The sequence below is a fragment of the Ursus americanus genome, chromosome 15 (assembly GCF_024610735.1).
Source record: "Ursus americanus isolate L20-20 chromosome 15, mUrsAme1.1.p, whole genome shotgun sequence".
NCBI lineage: Eukaryota > Metazoa > Chordata > Mammalia > Carnivora > Ursidae > Ursus > Ursus americanus.
The window spans coordinates 64817502-64835393 of NC_142141.1; the positions used below are offsets into that span (position 1 = coordinate 64817502).

At 49.4% G+C, this 17892-nt stretch overlaps 2 protein-coding genes across 5 annotated transcripts in view; one reads left to right on the top strand and one right to left on the bottom strand.

Annotated features, from left to right (window-relative positions):
- The window catches only part of SDHA (succinate dehydrogenase complex flavoprotein subunit A), a 29744-nt gene extending 25494 nt beyond the window's left edge, over positions 1–4250 (bottom strand). Inside the window, exon 1 of one of the 2 annotated variants that reach the window (XM_045808036.2) lies at positions 4094–4250. In XM_045808036.2, the coding sequence (XP_045663992.1) occupies positions 4094–4156 (63 nt within the window). In that variant the 5' untranslated portion in view covers positions 4157–4250. The remainder of the gene's footprint in view (positions 1–4093) is intronic. The other variant, XM_045808037.2, reaches the window with a different exon arrangement.
- A 26-nt stretch (positions 4251–4276) lies between these two features.
- On the top strand, positions 4277–12857 carry CCDC127 (coiled-coil domain containing 127). Of its 3 annotated transcripts, none has more exons than XM_045808040.2 (3): positions 4277–4356; positions 6153–6283; positions 11604–12857. In XM_045808040.2, the coding sequence occupies exons 2-3, from the start codon at positions 6163–6165 to the stop codon at positions 12263–12265; spliced, it is 783 nt and encodes a 260-aa protein (XP_045663996.2). In that variant the 5' UTR covers positions 4277–4356; positions 6153–6162; the 3' UTR covers positions 12266–12857. The 3 variants fall into 3 exon arrangements, with proteins under 3 accessions (XP_045663996.2, XP_045663995.2, XP_087724133.1); XM_045808039.2 differs by having other exon boundaries at positions 4292–4442; XM_087868007.1 differs by lacking the exon at positions 4277–4356 and having other exon boundaries at positions 6088–6283.
- The last annotated feature ends 5035 nt before the right edge of the window (positions 12858–17892 follow it).

Here is a 17892-nt window from a genome sequence, read left to right on the forward strand (position 1 = left end):
TGGAATTTAAAGGCAAAATAAATCAATTTTTCTCTTTCCGTTCTCTCATTTTTAGTATTCACGTTTTTCTGGGTATAACATGAAAAGCAAAAATGTTTATAAGACTTACAGCATGTGACACTAAAAAAACATACATATATATATATATATATGATCACACAGTCTGGAGACACAGACAACATCCACTTCTTCCTTAACTACACCTTGAGTATTCTAAGGGCGCAGGTTCATCCAGTGAGAAATGAGACACACAAACCGCGCAGGCAGTGACTGACGGTAATACCGCTCAGCGCACACTCTTCCATGCACTTCTGCACAGCTTGTTGAACTATGATCTGCAGTGAGGACAGCACAATCATTGAACATTTGCCGGAGTATCAGTAAACTATTATATTTGTCTATGTTTCCAGACCTTCATGGACACCTATACAATTTTAACTCAGAAAACTTAATAATCATATATATCAAATCCTATGACGATAATCAACATGAGAAGGATGTATTATACTGTAAAGTGTCTCTTACATACAGATTTTCCTAATTGATCCCATTTTGTTCTGATCGTTCAACTTACCTGCCTCAGTTGAACTATAAAAAAATAAAATAGAACAGTGAGATTCCCTAAGTAGTTCTTCTTTCAAGGATGTTCATGTTGAATAAGGACAGACACACACCCATGGCTAGCTTAAACACTGCCAGCTATTATAATGACATCTTTAACAAATTATCACACTATCTCTCTGTGGAAAATAGAGTACTAGCTTTTCATTTAAATTGGAATTTGAGGAGCAATTTTAGAATCTGGAGAGCCTAATATTAATCCAATTTGTCTTTAGATAAAACACTTTTTGTGTCACTTAGTAACATTTTTTGAAGTAAAACTATCAAACAGGACAACACAGAGAAGAATGAGGAAATCTACCTCGGAGGTTGAATTAACAGAAACACTTAGATCTTTTAATGGCAGGAAAGCACAGGTGAATTAATCAGATGGTAAAAGGAAGAAAAAAGTGAAAAGAAGTGTGGAGTCTAGCAAAGTGGGGAGTCCTCATCTAACAACATGCACCTACAAACCATGAAAAAGAAACTCATCTATACAATCAGAGAAGCAGCCAATAAAGGATCTGAAAGTGGCTGCATAGATACAGCGGAAGAACTGAGGATGTGGGAGTAAGATGGTTTGTGTCAACTAAATCCTCATTTAGCAGCATAATTCAATGTCCAAAATGGATAAAAATACACCTGCATATTAGCAGGAAAAATGGAGGTAAGCACCAGAGGCCAGTAACGGCAACAATTCATAATTAATTCCACTGGGGAACAGGTCTGGGGAAGGAGAGGGTCTTACTTCTTTTCAATTATAAAGCCTTCTGTACTCCTTGACTTTTTTTTTTTTTTACAACTACGTGTAATTATTTTCATCAAAAATTTAAAGGTATTTAAAACAGGGATGCTTAAAACACAGCTCACAAGATTACCCAGCACAGGCTGTCAGCTGTAGGCTGTGCCTCGGAAGAGCACCACACAAGGGTTTCACGGGTTATGTCACAGAATCCTCATTAAGCCCATGGAGAAGGGGAGTCTATCCAGGGTCTGGACTCAGGTCTGCCTGGCTGGCACCAGATTTTGTACATTCCCCCAGGTAAGGAGCCTTTGGAAAATCTCTGCAACTCCAAAATCAGATGCATATCCAGATCACATATCAAAACCAAGCCACAACTTTTCAAGCGAACCAGGCAAAACATCACACGGAATGCAGAACTGAACGCCACTGCAGTAAACTTACCCCAAGAAGCAAAACGAAAGATTACTACAAAGGCCTAAATGATGTAATTCTACATATACCACTAAAACGTACTCAAAACAATATTCAAAGAAACTGACTTACTCTCAAACAGTACTTCGGATCTTCATGTTAAAAGAATCTGAGAAATCTTATCTGAAGCCGTTAACCAGATACTCAGATCCTCGGTTTTACTTTTCCTTTCAGTAAACTAGTTTAGAACACTCTGCAAATCGTGTCAGTGCATTAGGCTAACTAAAAATGAAACAAAGGCGAAATAGGTTGGATAATTTTGCAACCTGAAAGCAGCTGTAAGTATAAAAAATGACTTGGAAACACCACAGAATTGAACAAAATGAAATAAAGAAAAATTCTCTGTGGATTTTGTTCAAATTATCTTCCTCATGCACTCTCCATGCACATTTCTCAGTTGGTAATCACACTTTTCTTTTGTTCTGCTAACTGGATGCTTTTGTTTTTGCCAATCCTAAATTCCACTAAATATATTGTTTGGGACAGGAAAAGCTATCTTCATCAGGATAAACAAGACTTTTTAAAAACCCAAGATCAACTTCCAGTAGGCCTAAGGGACGGTTCAATTTTGCTTTATCTATCTTGCCCTCATGTTCACAAGTCCCTAAACAAAGGACTGGGGTGAAGATTCAAGGAGATAATAAAAAGGAAAGTGCCAGCTGCTAACAGCGATTCAACCAAGATCACCTGGAAACCACACCAACATAGGAGAGGTTTATATACCCCGACCTCCTGTGCTGAAAGCTCAGCACTAGAATTCTTCCAGTCCAGCTCTCTAAAGGCCAACAATGTTTTCATAAATTGACAGAGGGCAGGCGGTGGGTGAAGCGAGTTCCACAGGCTGGAGGGGTGTAGTCTGCACAAGGACTGCAGAGCACCAGTCTGGGGTGACTGCGAATAGACCTATTCAGCTCATCTCCACAAACACCACCAGTTACCAGTCACTTCACCTAATAAGCAGGAAGTACTTGTAAGAAGTCTGTTCAGGGACTCCTGACTAAAAATACACCACTGACCAAGGACTCCACTTCCTGCTCGTGGGCTCCCTCCAACCTTTGTGTCTTAGAGCCCAAGACAGGGGTTGGCGAGTAGGGACCTCTGCTCAGTAAGCACCAACCACAGCAACACGTGAAAGCATTTAAACTGTTCTCTGGTGTTGGCAGGATGGCTAAACCTTCTCACATTTAACTTTTAATATCTGTATTTCAAAAAGGAGAAAATTGCAAGTATAATTACAGGCACAAGTCAAGCCAGTATTGTTGAATGCCTTGGTTCCTATTGGGATCTTCACTCTGTAATTATATTACTGAGCAGGCAGGTGGGCGGATCATTTAAAAGAACCCAAATAACCAAACCCTCTAAGTTTACTGTGCTTCAATAAAACCCGAAAAGATGGATTCTGAAGTCGTTATTGGAAAGAGCACACAATCCAGTAGCTAGGGCTTCGGAAAGCATCCCCCGACGGTCATCCACGGCTGCCCGGATTCCGGGCACGCGAGGGACCTTCCACCCGCCTCCCCAGACAGCGCACGGGAAATCAAACTTCCAGGCGTCCTCGCCCAAACGTGGTTTTGCAAGTCAGAGTGCTGGCATTCTCCGTCTGATTTTCTAAAAGCGCGCAAAACGCCGCCACACAAAACCCAGAACCAAGGCCCTAAACTTACTGCCAGGTCTACGCTTTCCCCGAAGAGGGCTCGGTTCTGCGAACAGCTGCCAGGGAAGCCCAAGCGCGGGCGTCGGACGTGCCTTCCACCCACCCCGCCTGGGGCCTCGGGCACCCGACCGACGGTCCCGCGGGGCGGGCGGCACGGCGGCCCGCACAGCGCGCGATGAGCGCGCGCCTGCGGTCGTGGGCCCGCCTCCGCCCGAGGTTTAAGGCCGCTTTTAGATTCCGAAGCCCGGGGCACCCATGGGCCGCTACCCGTCCGAGTAACCTTGGCCAAACACGCCTCCCCACGCGCTGAAGGCTCGGACCAGGGCGACGCTCTTCCGCGAAGCCCCCAGACCCCAGGCCTGGATCCCAGGCGGAGGAAGCGGCCCCGGGGCGGAACGCGGGGTCATGACCTTCACCGGGACACAGCCCGGCGGGCTTCTGAAAACCTCCGGCTGGCCGCTGGGTCGGCCCCACCCCTCGGGCGACCTCCTCCCCGCAACGGCCCGCAGACCTTCCCCAGCCCGTCCCGGGGCCGGGGGGAATCGGCGTCCGCTTCGCCCCGCGGGGACCGTCCTGCCCCCACCTACGCCCCCGCGCCCTGCCCACCCCCGGCACCGACTCACCGCCCTGGTCAGTGCCAGGCGCCGAGCGCCCAACAGCCGAGACACCGCCCGGACCCCCGACATCTCCGTCCTCCAGATGGCTGTCCCACCAGCCCCCGCGCCAGACTGCGCCTGCGCATCTAGCCGCGCCCGGCCAGGACGATGGGACACTGCGCCTGTGCACCACGCCACGACCCCGGGGGGGGGGGGGCATTGCGCCTGCGCACAGGACCCGCGGACAGTGGCTCTGAGGGGATTCCGGGCCCCGCGCTCCCGGCCGGGGGGTAAGGGGCGGGTCGGACAGTGTTCGGTGCCGGGCCAGGGCTTGGGCTGTGGCCAGGGCCCGGGCTGTGTTCGGGAGGGGCCGGGGGTAGGTCTGGGGGCTAGGGGTAGATCGGGGGCTTAGGGAGAAGTCGGGGGGAAAGGGTGTGGGTTCGGGGTCGGAAAGGCCGGGGGTGGGTCGGGGGCCGGAGTAGGTCAGGGCGCCCAGCCATGTTCGGGGGTTCCGGGAGTGGGTCGGGGATCGAGAGGGCTGGGGGATGGGTCTGGGATAGGTCAGGGCGTCCGCCCGGGTCCCGGGGTGACAGGGCGGGCGCCTGGGTGACACTGGGAGCGCCAGCGGTGGAGACGGGCAGTGACCCGGTGAGGGTCTGTTTCAGCTTCCCAGGCTTAAGTGTCTTCACTGACTCGCTTGATTTCGCCTCTGGTCCACGAAGTGTTTTTCTTTTACGTGTGTTTTTATGTAAGGTACTTGAAGTCTTTTGTGGGACCAATGGCCTGGGCAATAAGCTGTGTTCGCTTTCCGTGTTTAGTTTTGTATCATTAGGGTCTTTCTCATGCACAGTTGTGTGCGATATAATTTTGAATTATTTTAGTGAGTTTACAATGATCGATCCACTTCTATTTTATTAACATTTATTTTTAGAAAAGATTTTATTTATTTGACAGCGCACAAGCAGGGGGAGCAGCAGGCAGAGGGAGAGGGAGAAACAGGCTCCCCGCTGAGCAAGGAGCCTGATACCCGAGGACCTGAGCCTAAGGCAGACGCTTAAGCCAACTGAACCCCACCCAGGCGCCCATATTTTATTGACATTTAGCTTGTTTCCAAATCTTTGCTAGGCGATAAAGATCATAATTTTGTATAACGCTTTGTCTTACTTAGCATTAGTTTGCTTTGCTTAGAATTGCATGTTTCCTCAGGCCCTATGCCCCTTAAGTGGACTTACTGTCTTGGAGGAAATGAAAACCATTCTTCACAGACCTACTTGAGACTCTCGCAGTTTCGTACTTTCAGATAACTAATTTTTTATTGTGTAGTTACCACAAACTCCTTAACATAATATTTTTGGCATTTCTTTATTGCCAATTAGAATTTAATATTTTTAAGTGTTAAGTGTTTGTTGAAAACCCTATTAAAATTTTCAAAATTGAATTGGATTCCTTTTTGGTTATGTAAGGCTTGGTTGTTTCTTTTCTAATCAGTGTGTATTATTTGTGGCCGTCACACAGAAATAAGCTGAAAGTCTTATTGCTCTATTTTGTGAAAATGCCGACATAGTGTAGGTACTTAGTAAATTGGTAAATTCATGTTCACATTAGACCCCAGCCTAGTTAGTGAGATACAGCATGAGCTCTAAGCAGAAACATCCGTAATTATGGTGTCCATGCCACCAAAGTCAGGAGGCATGAGAGCCTTCCTAGCACTGTCCCCATCTCTGTGACACCCCGCCCCCGCCTTGCCTGGGCCTCTGCATGTCCTCTCCGTGTTGTTCGCCATTTCCTGAAGCAGCCAGTGCTTTCACACCTTCCTATTTACATATCTTTGTATGCAGCTGTGAAGCTTGTTTATGTTAGAGGTCCTACCTTACTTTACTTGTATTTCACTTATTTGAGACCTGTTTCTCTCCCCCACTATATCATGAGCGGCCATTGTCTGAGGCCTTTTTTTTTTCTTCTTTTAATTCTGTAAGGCTCAGTGCTATGCAGCTCATAGGTAGAACTGAGCCAAGTAGATCATACAATTGTGACAGATGTATTTTGTTCCTTTTATATGGTTAATGGTTTTCTTATTTACTTCAAGGTACATCTCCATGAATAACTTAAATGACCCCCCAAATTGGAATATCCGGCCTAATTCCAGGGCAGATGGGGGTGATGGAAGCAGATGGAATTATGCCCTGTTGGTTCCAATGCTGGGATTGGCTGCTTTTCGTAAGTCATGGTTTTCCTAACATTTGCATTTGGGAGGCTGAAAGTGTGGACCGCAAAGACCTTGGGCTTTGGACCCTGACAAATGCAAGCGTACCCTAGTGTTGTCCCATACAGTGAGTACGAGGCAAATTCCTTAACCCCCTGAGCTGCAGTTTCCCTGTCCATTGAAGCATTGTGAGGGCTAAATAAAACAAGATACTTTGTGTGGAGTGGGTTTAAGTAATGAACCGTTAGCTCCATTGCAGACTTCACTGCTCTGGAGGGGGCTCTCTTGGTTCCGTTGCCCTCATCAGGACTGACAGGGAAGAATACAATAGGCGCAAGAGAGAACCAGTTTGGTCGTGTGTTCAGTGTTTAGGGATCAGTCTTAAATCCTCTGCTCAGACTGGCCAGCTTCTCTCTAGTTTGGACTGACTTTGGGGAAAGTACCAGTTACTAGTCAGTTATAATTATTCCAGTCCTTGGCTTTTATTTTGCACTACGTGATTATTTTCTGATGTTCAGGAATTAGTTTTATATTTTGTCATATCCCACAGTTTTGGGTTGGCACTTAAGAATATGAGAAACTGAATGATTGAATGGAGGAAAAGCACAAGCTGCCCTCTATTTGCAGTGATACTTTTTTTTATGTGCTTGGATTTCTCAGGTTGGCAGGGTTACCTTAGAGGAAGTGAAGGCTGAGGAGAGAGCACTTATCAACTGTTCATTTATCTGCCTTTATTGGTGACTGCCAGGAGGCTAGTTTACACCCATATTTGGCAATATAATTTCTATCTGTTTGTTTATTTATTTATTTGAGAGAGAGGGGGCGCATGTGGGGAGGGGCAGAGGGAAAGGGAGAATCTCAAGCAGACCCTGCACTGAGTGCAGAGCCAGATACAGGGTCCGATCTCACAACCCTAAGACCATGACCCGAGAGCCAAAGTCAAGAGCCACCCAGATACCCCTTGGCAATATAATTTCTGAACTACGTAGTAAAACATTCTTGGAGAATCTTTATAAGAAAGCAAAGGTAAAAGTTTTCTGTGATCATGTGACCAATAAGAAAATGCAAAATACTCATTGACGCTTCTCAGGGACAGAAAGCAACGTTTCAAAAGTCCAAGGAGGCAAGAACCTCAAAAGTAAAGGTTATGAAAGGCTGTAAAAGTTAGAGTCTGGAAAACAAATGGAACGTGAGAGTCGCCCCAGGGCCTGTCCCAGCTTCAGAATTAGTCACTGTTAGTCAGTGTCATGGTAAGCCTTCCAATTCCCTCACCAAGTTCATCACCCTAGCCATAGGCAACAGGTTCCGAGGGTTAGGAGAGCTTTGCAAGATGGCAGGCTGCTGAGCTTCCGAGGGGCAACACCCTCAGGGCAGGGTTTGGATCTGCCCCGTCTCTGACCTAGAAGCGGGCGCTGTGCAGATGGCTGAATCGTAGAAGCTGCCTGATCTCATCGGCCTCCGTGGGAGTCCATGTTTAGTTTTTAAGAAAGTGCCAGGACATCTTCCCAGGGGTGGTGCCATGTTGCACCGCCATCAGCAGCGTGCAAGTGACCGTGTTCTTGGCATTTGCACCAGCATTTGGTGAGGTTGCTGTTGTTTTTAGTTTACACCCATTGCGGTTTCAGTTTGCATTTCCCTAATAGCTAATAATGTTGAGCATCTTTTCACATTCTTATTTGCCATCGGTATAGCCTCTCCCACAACGTGTCTGTTCCTGTCTTTTGTCCATTTTCTAATTTATTGTGTGTTCGTGTTGAGCTTTGAGAGTTTTTTACTATATTCTAGATTCTAATATTTTGTTGGCCATCTAGTTTGCCAGTATCTTCTTCCACTCTGTAACTTGTTCTTTTATTCTCTTAATGGAGGCTTTCACAGAGCAAAGATTTTAATTTTGATGGAGTCCAGTCTTTTGATTTTTTCTTTCATGGGTCACGCTTCTCCTCCCGAGAGCTCTTTGCCTAGCCCTAGATCCTGAAGATTCTGTCCCGCATTGTTTCTTGGAAGTTAGTTTTACATTTTACACGTATGTCCATGATCCATTTTGAGTTAACTTTTCTTTTTTTTTAGTGTAACATATGAGACTTGGGTTTTCTTTCTTCCTTTCCAATCTGTTTGTCTCTTTTTTCCTTTTCTTGCTTTCTTGCACTGGCTCACACTTCCGGGCCTCCATCGAGAAGTTCCCATCTTACGGGAGGAGTATTCAGTCTTCACCATTAAGGGCGCTGTTAGCTAGGGGTTTTCATAGCTGTTCTTGATGGAGCCAAGGAAGCTCCCCTCAGTTTTTGTTTTCTTTTTGAGTTCTTATCATCAGTGGGTGTTGAATTTTGTCAGTTGTTTTTCTGTACCAGTTGATGGGATCAGGTGATTTTTCTTCTTTAGACTATTGGTATGTTGGGTTACATTGATTACACTGATTGATTTTTGAATATTGAACCAGTCTTACATTTTTGGAATAATCTCCACTTTGGGGGTGCACCTGGGTGGCTCAGTCAATTAAGTGTCTGACTCTTGGTTTCGACTCTCCTGGGTCATGGGATCCAGCCCCGTGGCAGGCTCTGCCTTGTGCTCAGCAGGGAGTCTGCTTGAAGATTCTCTCCCTCTGCCGCCCCGCCCACTGGCACACACTTGCTCTCATTCTCTTTCTCAAATAAATAATAAATCTTTAAAAATAAATCTCCACTTGGTCATGCCATATAATCCTTTTTACATATTGTAGAATTGTATTTGCCAGTGTTTTGTTCAGGGTTTTATGTCTGTGTTCGTATGGGGTTTAGTATTTCAGCCCTTTGACAGGGTTCTCTCTTCTCTGCACCTACACCAGCATCATGCCTTCTATGTCAGTTATTGTCAGAACGCTCATTCGCTTGTTTTTATACCACGCATTTCTGTGCTCAGACTTTGTGGTATCATGCCTGCTTTAACCCTAGCATCTCTGTCCTCGCCATATTGGTGTCTACTAATCATCTTTTTAAATTCAGTTTGAGATCTTTCTGATTCTTGGTATGAAGAGTGATTTTCGATTGAAATCTGTGTATTTGGGGCATTATGTTATGAGGCTGACCTTTTATTTGGACGTTCTACAGCTAGCTTCTTGGATAGGGATCTGGCAGGGGACAGGTGGCACTGTTGCCTCACTCCCAGGTGGAGATGGAAGCCCAGGTTCCCCACTCAGCCTCTGGTCCACAGACACCTAGAGGAAGGGTCCCCTCATTACCACTGGGCAGGAGTGGGAGGTGCAACTCCCCCAGGTTTCCACTGATGCTCCCAGGCTGGGAGAGGTAGGAGAGTCTCGTTACTGCTCCCCACTTGGCCACCTCTGACACCACCCCAGGGGAGCAGGAGGGGCTCCCGTCAGCTTTTGCCCGATGGTTGGGATTGGCGCCACAGTGACTCTGTGCTGTTTGGCCAGAGTGGAATAGTTATTGTTGAAGTCCCCTGTCTTGCTAGGCCACCTTCCTAGCCCCTTGGCCAGAGAAAGCAGACTTGTGCTGGGGCTTTTTGAAAGAAAGTCTTCACCATTGGCATTTCAGCTCCAAGTCCAGGAAATCTGAGGCAAAATGAAACCCCACGGGACTCACCACCATAGTGTTCCTTGGGTCCCAAGGTCCCTTGCCAGTCTGCCTGCGGTTCTCCACCTTTAAGCGCCCCCTTGTGTTTGTTGTACTTAGGATGCAGGGTTTCTGACGGTGCTGAGCAGGAAGAATAGGAAAGAGTACTTCTGTTCCATTCCCCCAAAAGCAGGAGCCCCCACTCTCTTCTCTGCCTTCGGAAACTGGGCCTGTGCACAGTTGGGTCTGCCCAGAATCGTAAGGCAGGGCTCTCCAGGGTCAGACCCAGACTTAAGGTTTTCCCATTCTGCTTCCACACTTTTCCTCTGCACACCTCCCTGGTGATCTCCCCACGTGTGTCGCGTCTCTGTCCCACCTCTCCCTGGAGGCCTTCCTGATTCAGTGCCGCCTACCCCAAACCTCCCAGTAGTCGCAGCCTGTGCCACGTAGTCTGATGTGCACTTCTGTGTGTTCTCTGTCGGTCGCCACCTGTTCCCTGTGTCAGCTGTGGTACTTGCGTTAGATCATACCTGGATGACGGCAGGAGTGGCCTCCTCTGCCCCCTGCTGCCCCCCCCCCCACCTCTGATCTTCCACTTGTTGCCAGGGTCTCTGAGGACTGCTGACTTCCAGGGCATGCTCCCGCTGCTCCCGCGTAGAAGCCCTGCAGCGACTCTGGAAGCCGCCTGCTCGGGACATGTGGTGCCTGCTCCTGTCCCTGTCCATTCTGCCTCGAGCGGCCTTTCCCAGCAGCTGCTCCTCGCTTTTCCAGACTGGTTCCCATTCACCTCTTTTGTGAACCCTCCCCGACTGCACCCCAAACTGAAACAGTCCTGCTTTCCTCCCCTTCTCACAGACCTCTCAGTGCTTATCAAATGCTGCTGTAACTGCTGCTCTGGTGGTCGGTCCCTGCCTGTGGAACTTTAGAGACAGGAGGAGATGAAGATGAGGTGGGCTTCCGAGGTTCCGTTACCAGTAGGACTTGACGCTGTTTTTAGTTGAAGGAATGCGTTTGATGGTGTGCGTATAGACTTGGGCTGGTACCAGCACTTCAGGTAGACATGACTTCCGGGCACTTGCAGATCCGGCCTCAGAGGACGGTTCCCAAGGGACGCGGGGGAGGAAGACCTGAATGGCAAGGACCCCATCTCGAGTGCTGGGGAGGGAAAAGGGGCGTCCCTGGCACTGGATTTCTGCGAGCAGCAGAGGACAGAGGCCCAGCAGCTCCTCAGTCCGTCCCGTGTTTGTGAGAGCCGCGTTTCCCTGGTTTGGGGAAAGGAGCCGGGCCATGTCTTGAGGTGGAACGTCTTACTCCCCCTTAGTTTTATGTACCCTTGTCAGGGTAGAAGCGAGGTGACCAGGCAAGTCTGAATGCACTTTGCAGCCACCCGGTTCTGTAGTCACCTGCAGCAACACAGGAAGCATAACGGCATTGACTTTTAAACCTTGCTGGTAGGACGTGGGGGCACTGTGGCCAGTGTAGGCATTGGTGGTGAGTTTGAGAGCCAAAGAAAGCAGTGGTAGACTTTTTCCAGCCATAGAAGGTGAGGAGGCTGGAAGGGGAACGGTCAGCAGCCTTGTCACCCTTGTCCTTTGGGAACCCTTATCTGATTTTAAGATAAGAATTTTGATTATTATATGGTTTCATACAAAATGTTATCCATACCTTTCAGGGCTTAAGATTTTACTGAAATGCTGTCCTTAGCTGCTTTATATTTCTTCAAAATAAAACTTCAGCTCTGACTTCTCATTAAGTGTGTTTTTCTCCCCCAATTTATTCACGTCAGGTTGGATTTGGTCCAGGGAGTCCCAGAAAGAAATAGAAAAAGAGAGAGAAGCATACCGTCAGAGAACAGCTGCTTTCCAGCAGGACCTCGAGGCCAAGTACCACGCCGTGATCTCTGAAAACCGGCGTGCCGTGGCTCACTTGTCTTTGGAACTTGAAAAGGAACAAAACAGAACGACTAGTTACCGAGAAGCCCTTATCTCTCAGGGGCGCAAGTTGGTTGAAGAAAAGAAACTTCTGGAACAGGAGCGGGCTCAGGTCATGCAAGAAAAGAGACAGTTGCAGCCCTTGAGAAGTGCGTATCTGAGCTTCCTGGAAAAGGAAGACGACTGGCAAAGGAGGGCCAGGCTTGTGCTGAAAGAGTTTGAAGATGCTCTCACGGAAAGACAGAACATCTACTGCAGCCTGCTTCTCCCCCGTGGCAGGCGGCTAGAGCTCGAGAAGAGCTTACTGGTCCGAGCAGCCACGGACCCCATTGCCACTGACCTGCAGATGGCGGCTGGCCTGACGGACATATTTAAGCACGACACGTACTGTGGTGACGTCTGGAATACCAACAGGCGCCAGAATGGGAGACTCATGTGGCTGTATCTCAAGTATTGGGAGCTGGCGGTGGAGCTGAAGAGCCGTAAGAGAGTCGAGAAGGCCATCCTAGAGCAGTAGGGCGGGAGCCGAGGCGTCTTCAGCGACACTGCGGCGTCCGGGCTGTTGCCGTGTGCTCGGTCCTTCTGTCACGTGCGTGCACAGCCACCTTCCAGCTGTCCCGTCTGAGCGGGACACAGGGTCCCTTCCTCGGCCCTCTTCTGCTACTAAGGATGCAGTTTCTTGGGAAGATTGTTCTTAAGCTGTAATATTTTATTAGGCTGAGCAGTATAACCTCGTATCTTTGCTGTAGGGTAAGATTGTTTTTAAGAAAGTCAAATACAGTATCGATCCTCACTGTAAGTAGTTTTCTATCTGTTTTTATCACTCCCTAAATAAATTCTGTGTTCTCCTCAAATTACTTTTCTCTCTCCTAGAATTATAAATAGAAGTTGTCAGATGATAGAACTGCCTAATGAGGGCAGAAAACAGTAACATTATCGAGCTTTCCTGCCGGCATGAGCATCTCTCCCACCGAAGGGAGAGGAAGTGTGTCTTGTACCGTTGACCCCTGGTTCGTGTTTGGGGTCTGGCTTCTGTCTGCATTTACCGCGCATGCGTTATCTATTAGCAGTGACCTATAATAAAAAAGACTTGCCATTTAGAAGCAACAGTGCCACCTGTGTGTGTAATTCTTTACTCTTTCTAAAATGTTTTTACATAGATTATCTCCGTTTTACCACAAACTGATCAAAAGTAGGCATGTGCCCATTTTTCACAAAGCTAAGATCAGCCTCTCACATGTCACCCCTGTGATCCCAACATGGGAAGACTATGTAGCAAAATCAGAGAATGGGGCGCCTGGGTGGCTCTGACTTGGATTCAGGTCATGATCTCAGGGTCCTGGGATCAAGCCCCACGTGGAGCTCTGCTCTCAGCAGAGAGTCTCCTTGTTCCTCTGCCTCTGCCCCTCCCCACGCTCATGCTCACTTGCTCTCTCTCTCTCTCTCTCTCAAATAAGTAAAATCTTTTTAAAATCAGCAGAGGGAAAGGCACGTGGGGCCAAGTGAGGAGCCTGTGCAGCTCCCAGGGGAGCCATGGGAGTGCTCCCTCCCGACCTTCACCCCCCACCACCACCAGCAAGGGGATCCTCTCCTAGGGGAGTCATGGGAATGCTCCCTCCCGCCCCCTGCCCCCCCCCCCCCAGCAAGGGTTGTGAACTATCCCCAACCTGGGACTCCCAGAGACAGCCCAGGGCTGATGATGGCTGGTCATGTGCGTATCCTCTGCTTGGCACACACCAAGGTTGCAGACTCTCAGAAGGAAAGCCGGTAACCCCTCAAACCGCACAGAATTTAGACACGGTGGGCTGCCCTTACTGGTCAGTGGCAGGGCGATCCTCCCCGAATCCAGCTTCCCTGTGCCGTCCAGGGCCCAGCCTTGCAGCAGGCTTTCGTAAGGCCCACAGCCTCCTTGTGCTGGTGAGGCCGCTGGAACTGCGGGTCAGGAGAGGCTGGCTGGGCAGCGCGTCTGCAGCGCTGCGGGTAACTTGATGGAGTTGCTCGGTAGCAAGGGGCCCGCGACAGCTGCTTTGAGGTCCGTCCACTTCGGAACCCTGTTTCCAGCTGACCGGCCTCCTGTCTGTGGCAGGGAGACAAACTCAGAAGTACTAAGCTGACAGCAAACTTCACATCTAATTGTAGGGGAATGTCATTAGAGCTGGGTTTGGCCCGGGGACCAAATAGCTGAGGCCTTACGGTGCAGTGGATCCGCATGGTTTACGCTCACATGTGGTTTTCAATCTTCGGAGCAATTTCAGGGACGAGGGAGTGGCTCAGAGCTGCCGTAAGGTCCCCGTGGGGCTGGGGTCCTTGCCCCAGGCTCTGCTCTTAGCTGCTGTGCTCTGCACAAGACAGTGTCATGTTTTTCTTCTCCAGTGGCGGCTCATGTCACCTTTCTGCTCTACTGTCACCTGTTGACCCAAACAAAAATAACCTACTCGGGTAAATATGAACTGCAAAGTTTCTCTGGTTATCTGTACCACCTAGAGTGGTGTCCATTCCGTTTCTGTTATTCCACTGACTCTCCAGGTACCCTTGGATAAGCCACCTAATGCTTTCCTCTTGGTTTTGTTTTTAAAAGGAGGGAAGTTCAGGGGGCGCCTGGGTGGCGCAAGGAGTTAAGTGGCCAATTTGGTTTCCGCTCGGGTCATGATCTCGGTTGTGGAATTGAGCCCTGTGTCAGGGATTCTCTCTCCCTCCCCCTCTGCTTCCCCCCCCTTTCTCTCTCTGTGTCTCTCTCTCTAAAAAATGAATAAGTAAATCTTAAAAAAAAAAAAAATGAGGAAAATTCAGCCAGCCATTCAGTAGGTAAATTTCACAGTGAATTGTTCATCCTCATTCTGTTTTCTGATGTCTAGCGTGCTGTGAGCCTAGCCTTCACTAGCTTGCTAACTATGTTCAGATCACTCAAATTAGTTCAGACACCGCGTTGATACTGCAAAATCAGAAACTTCCTGCAGAAAATTACGATGGGCCGTGTTCGTATTTCACAGCACAGCTGCCTTCTACTGGCAGGTTTAATTGTTAATTTGATGCCATCCATCTTTTTAACTGATTTTGTTAGGTTGGAAATGTGATGACTTCACCTCAAAGGAGGTCTGGACTAAGTGACACTACGCTGGAACATGATTGAACTGAAAGGGTCTAAAATTGAGAAAAAGAGTAGGAGCCAGGAGCTGGTTGATATGTGTGCAGGATTTGTGGGGGCTTAGGAGTCAAACATCATTTGTCCAGGCTGCTTTCCAGAAGGTCTCAGTAACTGAAACCTTGAGCCAGCTAGGCAAGGAGGACGCTCCAGGATAAAAGGGGCCAGGGCTGAGGCAAGGCCTGTCTCTGGAGGGAGCCTGTCCGTGCTGTAGTCAAGGGGAAGGGGCATTTCATGGCCTGTGATTTTAATTGGTTTGGGGACACTGGGTGGAGTTAGGGTGACTTATGCAGGAAGGGCTTTGGGGGAGGGGTTCAACCTCTGCTTTCTAATTGTGCTTACTGTGAAAGTACCTATTTCAGGGTGTTTTACTTTGGAATAAAGTTCAGGGATTGACCCGAATGTTCCAAAAATAAAACAAGAAGCAGGTGGCAATTCTGTAAATTAATCCCGTGCAATTTATTTGTTAGATATGCTTTCCTCCCCGGTGAGAGTTCACAGAGACAGATACAGAACTCTCATATGTATTTCTTGTGTGTGTCTATAATGCATATATGGACTGACAGATGAAGGGTTTGATTTCATGATGACAAAGTCATCCCACAAATATTGCACCGATGATGCGACATATGGCAGGGAAGAGACTTCACCAAAGAACCTGCATGGTTTTGAAAGGGGAAATTATGGGCGCCTGAGTGGCTCAGTAGATTAAGCGTCTGCCTTCGGCTCAGGTCATGATCTCAGGGTTCTGGGATTGAGTCCCTGCTCAGCGGGGAGCCTGCTTCTCCCTCTCCCTCTGCCTGCTGCTCCCCTTGCTTGGGCCCTCTCTCTCTGTCGAATAAATAAAATCTTAAAAAAAATGAAAAGGGAAGTTATGTCTGATTAAACTATGTAACAGAGTATCTCTGTGTGGGATTGTTCAAAACTCTGATTGCTGAACAGTTTACCAAGATCATCTCTGTAAGGAGAGGGAGGAAAAGTCTCCGTCATTACTTCCACGTCTCAGTCTCACTTTGTGAAAGCCAATCTGCGGGAAATACACGGGACTGGTGAAGGCTCCTGTAGTCACTCGGTGTCTTGTGACAGAGCATAGGGAACCCCACCCAGCACAGAGGGCATGCTGAGCCCTGCAGAGAGCGTGTGGACTGTGGAGGCCAGAGAGATGCCCCTGGGCCTCCTGGGGGCAGCCCGAGCCATGCTTGTTGGACCTGCCCTGCCCCGTGTGAGCAAGCTGCTGCCCTCTTCCAGCACTGACAGAAACCGCTTCTCCGTTTCTCTCTGCATTAGGGCTCTGGCTGCAAGCAACAGAGAGCGATTCAAGCTTCCTGAGAACGTTTTGAGGGGAGTTTATTCAAGGACATGTCATGGAACCTTAGGGCAGGAAGGGAGATTGCAGGCCGGGTCCTTAGAGGGGAACCAGAAATGGCCAACGACGGTCAGGAACCTCAGAGCAGTGGTCTCTGCCTCATATCTGCATATCTGCTTTAATCTTTCTCCTCCTGGGTTTTCTGAGTTTGCATCTTACCTGTTCGATTCCCACGTGTGGCAGTTTGGGAACCCCTGGGTTATACGCTGCTGTGGCATTTGAATGGAGAGGGTGCAGGGAAATCAGGTGTGTGCTTTTGTTAACCTCACAGGAAATCTTGAAAAAAGAAAATGAGGCTTCATGAGCCAACTATTGGCTGCCTCTGTGGCAGCTCTGAAGGAAATCCGTCTCCTGCAGACCCTCTAACAAGTCAGGGTCTTGTCAGGGTGCAGATGGACTGTGGGGAAGCATTGAGTTCTGAGCCCCTCCCACATCCTGCCCCAGCGCCCCAGCCCCCTGCTGCACGCGCTGTGCTGGGTGGGTCTAAGGACGAGGCGGAGCGCCCGCTGTGCGCACTCACGTGTGTCCCTGAGTATCACGTCCTGGCATGGACGCTGGCTTCTTGTGGGTGGCCTGCGCCGGGTGGGAGCCACAGAAGCTCACGAAGGGGTGGACGGGGGTGTTGAAAGGGTTTGTCACATGAGGACAGACGCTGCGGCACCCCCTGAGATGCTTGAAAGGGGCTCGGCCCATAGCCAGGGCTGACTGTCATAGGGGAGTTGATGGGGTTCGGGACTGGCAGCGGCCGGTGGGCAGAGTCACTGCAGTGGGCATCAAGCCCCAGGTGAAAGCTACGGCACTTCCACCCATGGGGAGCTGCCGCAGTGGCCAGCGACAGGATGGGATCCCGCGGTCTAGCGGGGGACAGCTCATCAGGGGGTTGCTCAAGCCACAAAATGAGAAGGAGAAGGAGAGCACCAGTGGTGGTAAGAGCCACAGGCTCATGTCCCCCACACAGAGCGTCCCCCGAGTCTGTGGGTCTCTCCTAGTCTGGGGCGTAGAACTGGAAAGACCCATCTGGAACAGAAGCAGAGTGGGAGGCCCCTGAATCTGTACTCCCTCTTTGCCAGGATGGGCAACGGGAAGCAGGGCAGGCTTCATGGAGGAAGTGCCATGATGAATCCACCACAAAGGACTTGGTCAGTCCTGGAAGGTGGTTTCCCAGCGTCCATCATGGCCTTCACCCTGTCCCCATTCAATTCAGCTGTCTGACCCCTGGGAGGACCAGGTGGATTTGGGCACTGATAGGCCTTTACGCTTCACCCGGTGGAGCCGCGGCACAGCCGCCCTGTGGTACGGTCCCATCCTCTGGACAGTCGGCCCTCTGCCCCTCTCTCTGCCAGGTGGTGGCGTTCTTGTCCTTACAGTTTGCCTTTCGTTGGCTCCAGGCCTTCGCAGCATGAAAAGCATGGGGATGAGCCTGGTCCCGGCAGATGCCTGGGACTGACGTCACATGGACGTTGTCAGAGCCTCTGAATCCCAGGCTGTGCCGGTGCAGTGACAACCCACCATGGCTGGAAACAGAGGCCCTCCAGGAAGCCATTCTGTGTCCTCGGGCTCAGGGTTGGGGCCCAGCGGGTCCACAGGGACAAGCAAATGATGGGCACCAGGGTGGCATGGGTGCTTGGGTGGCTCC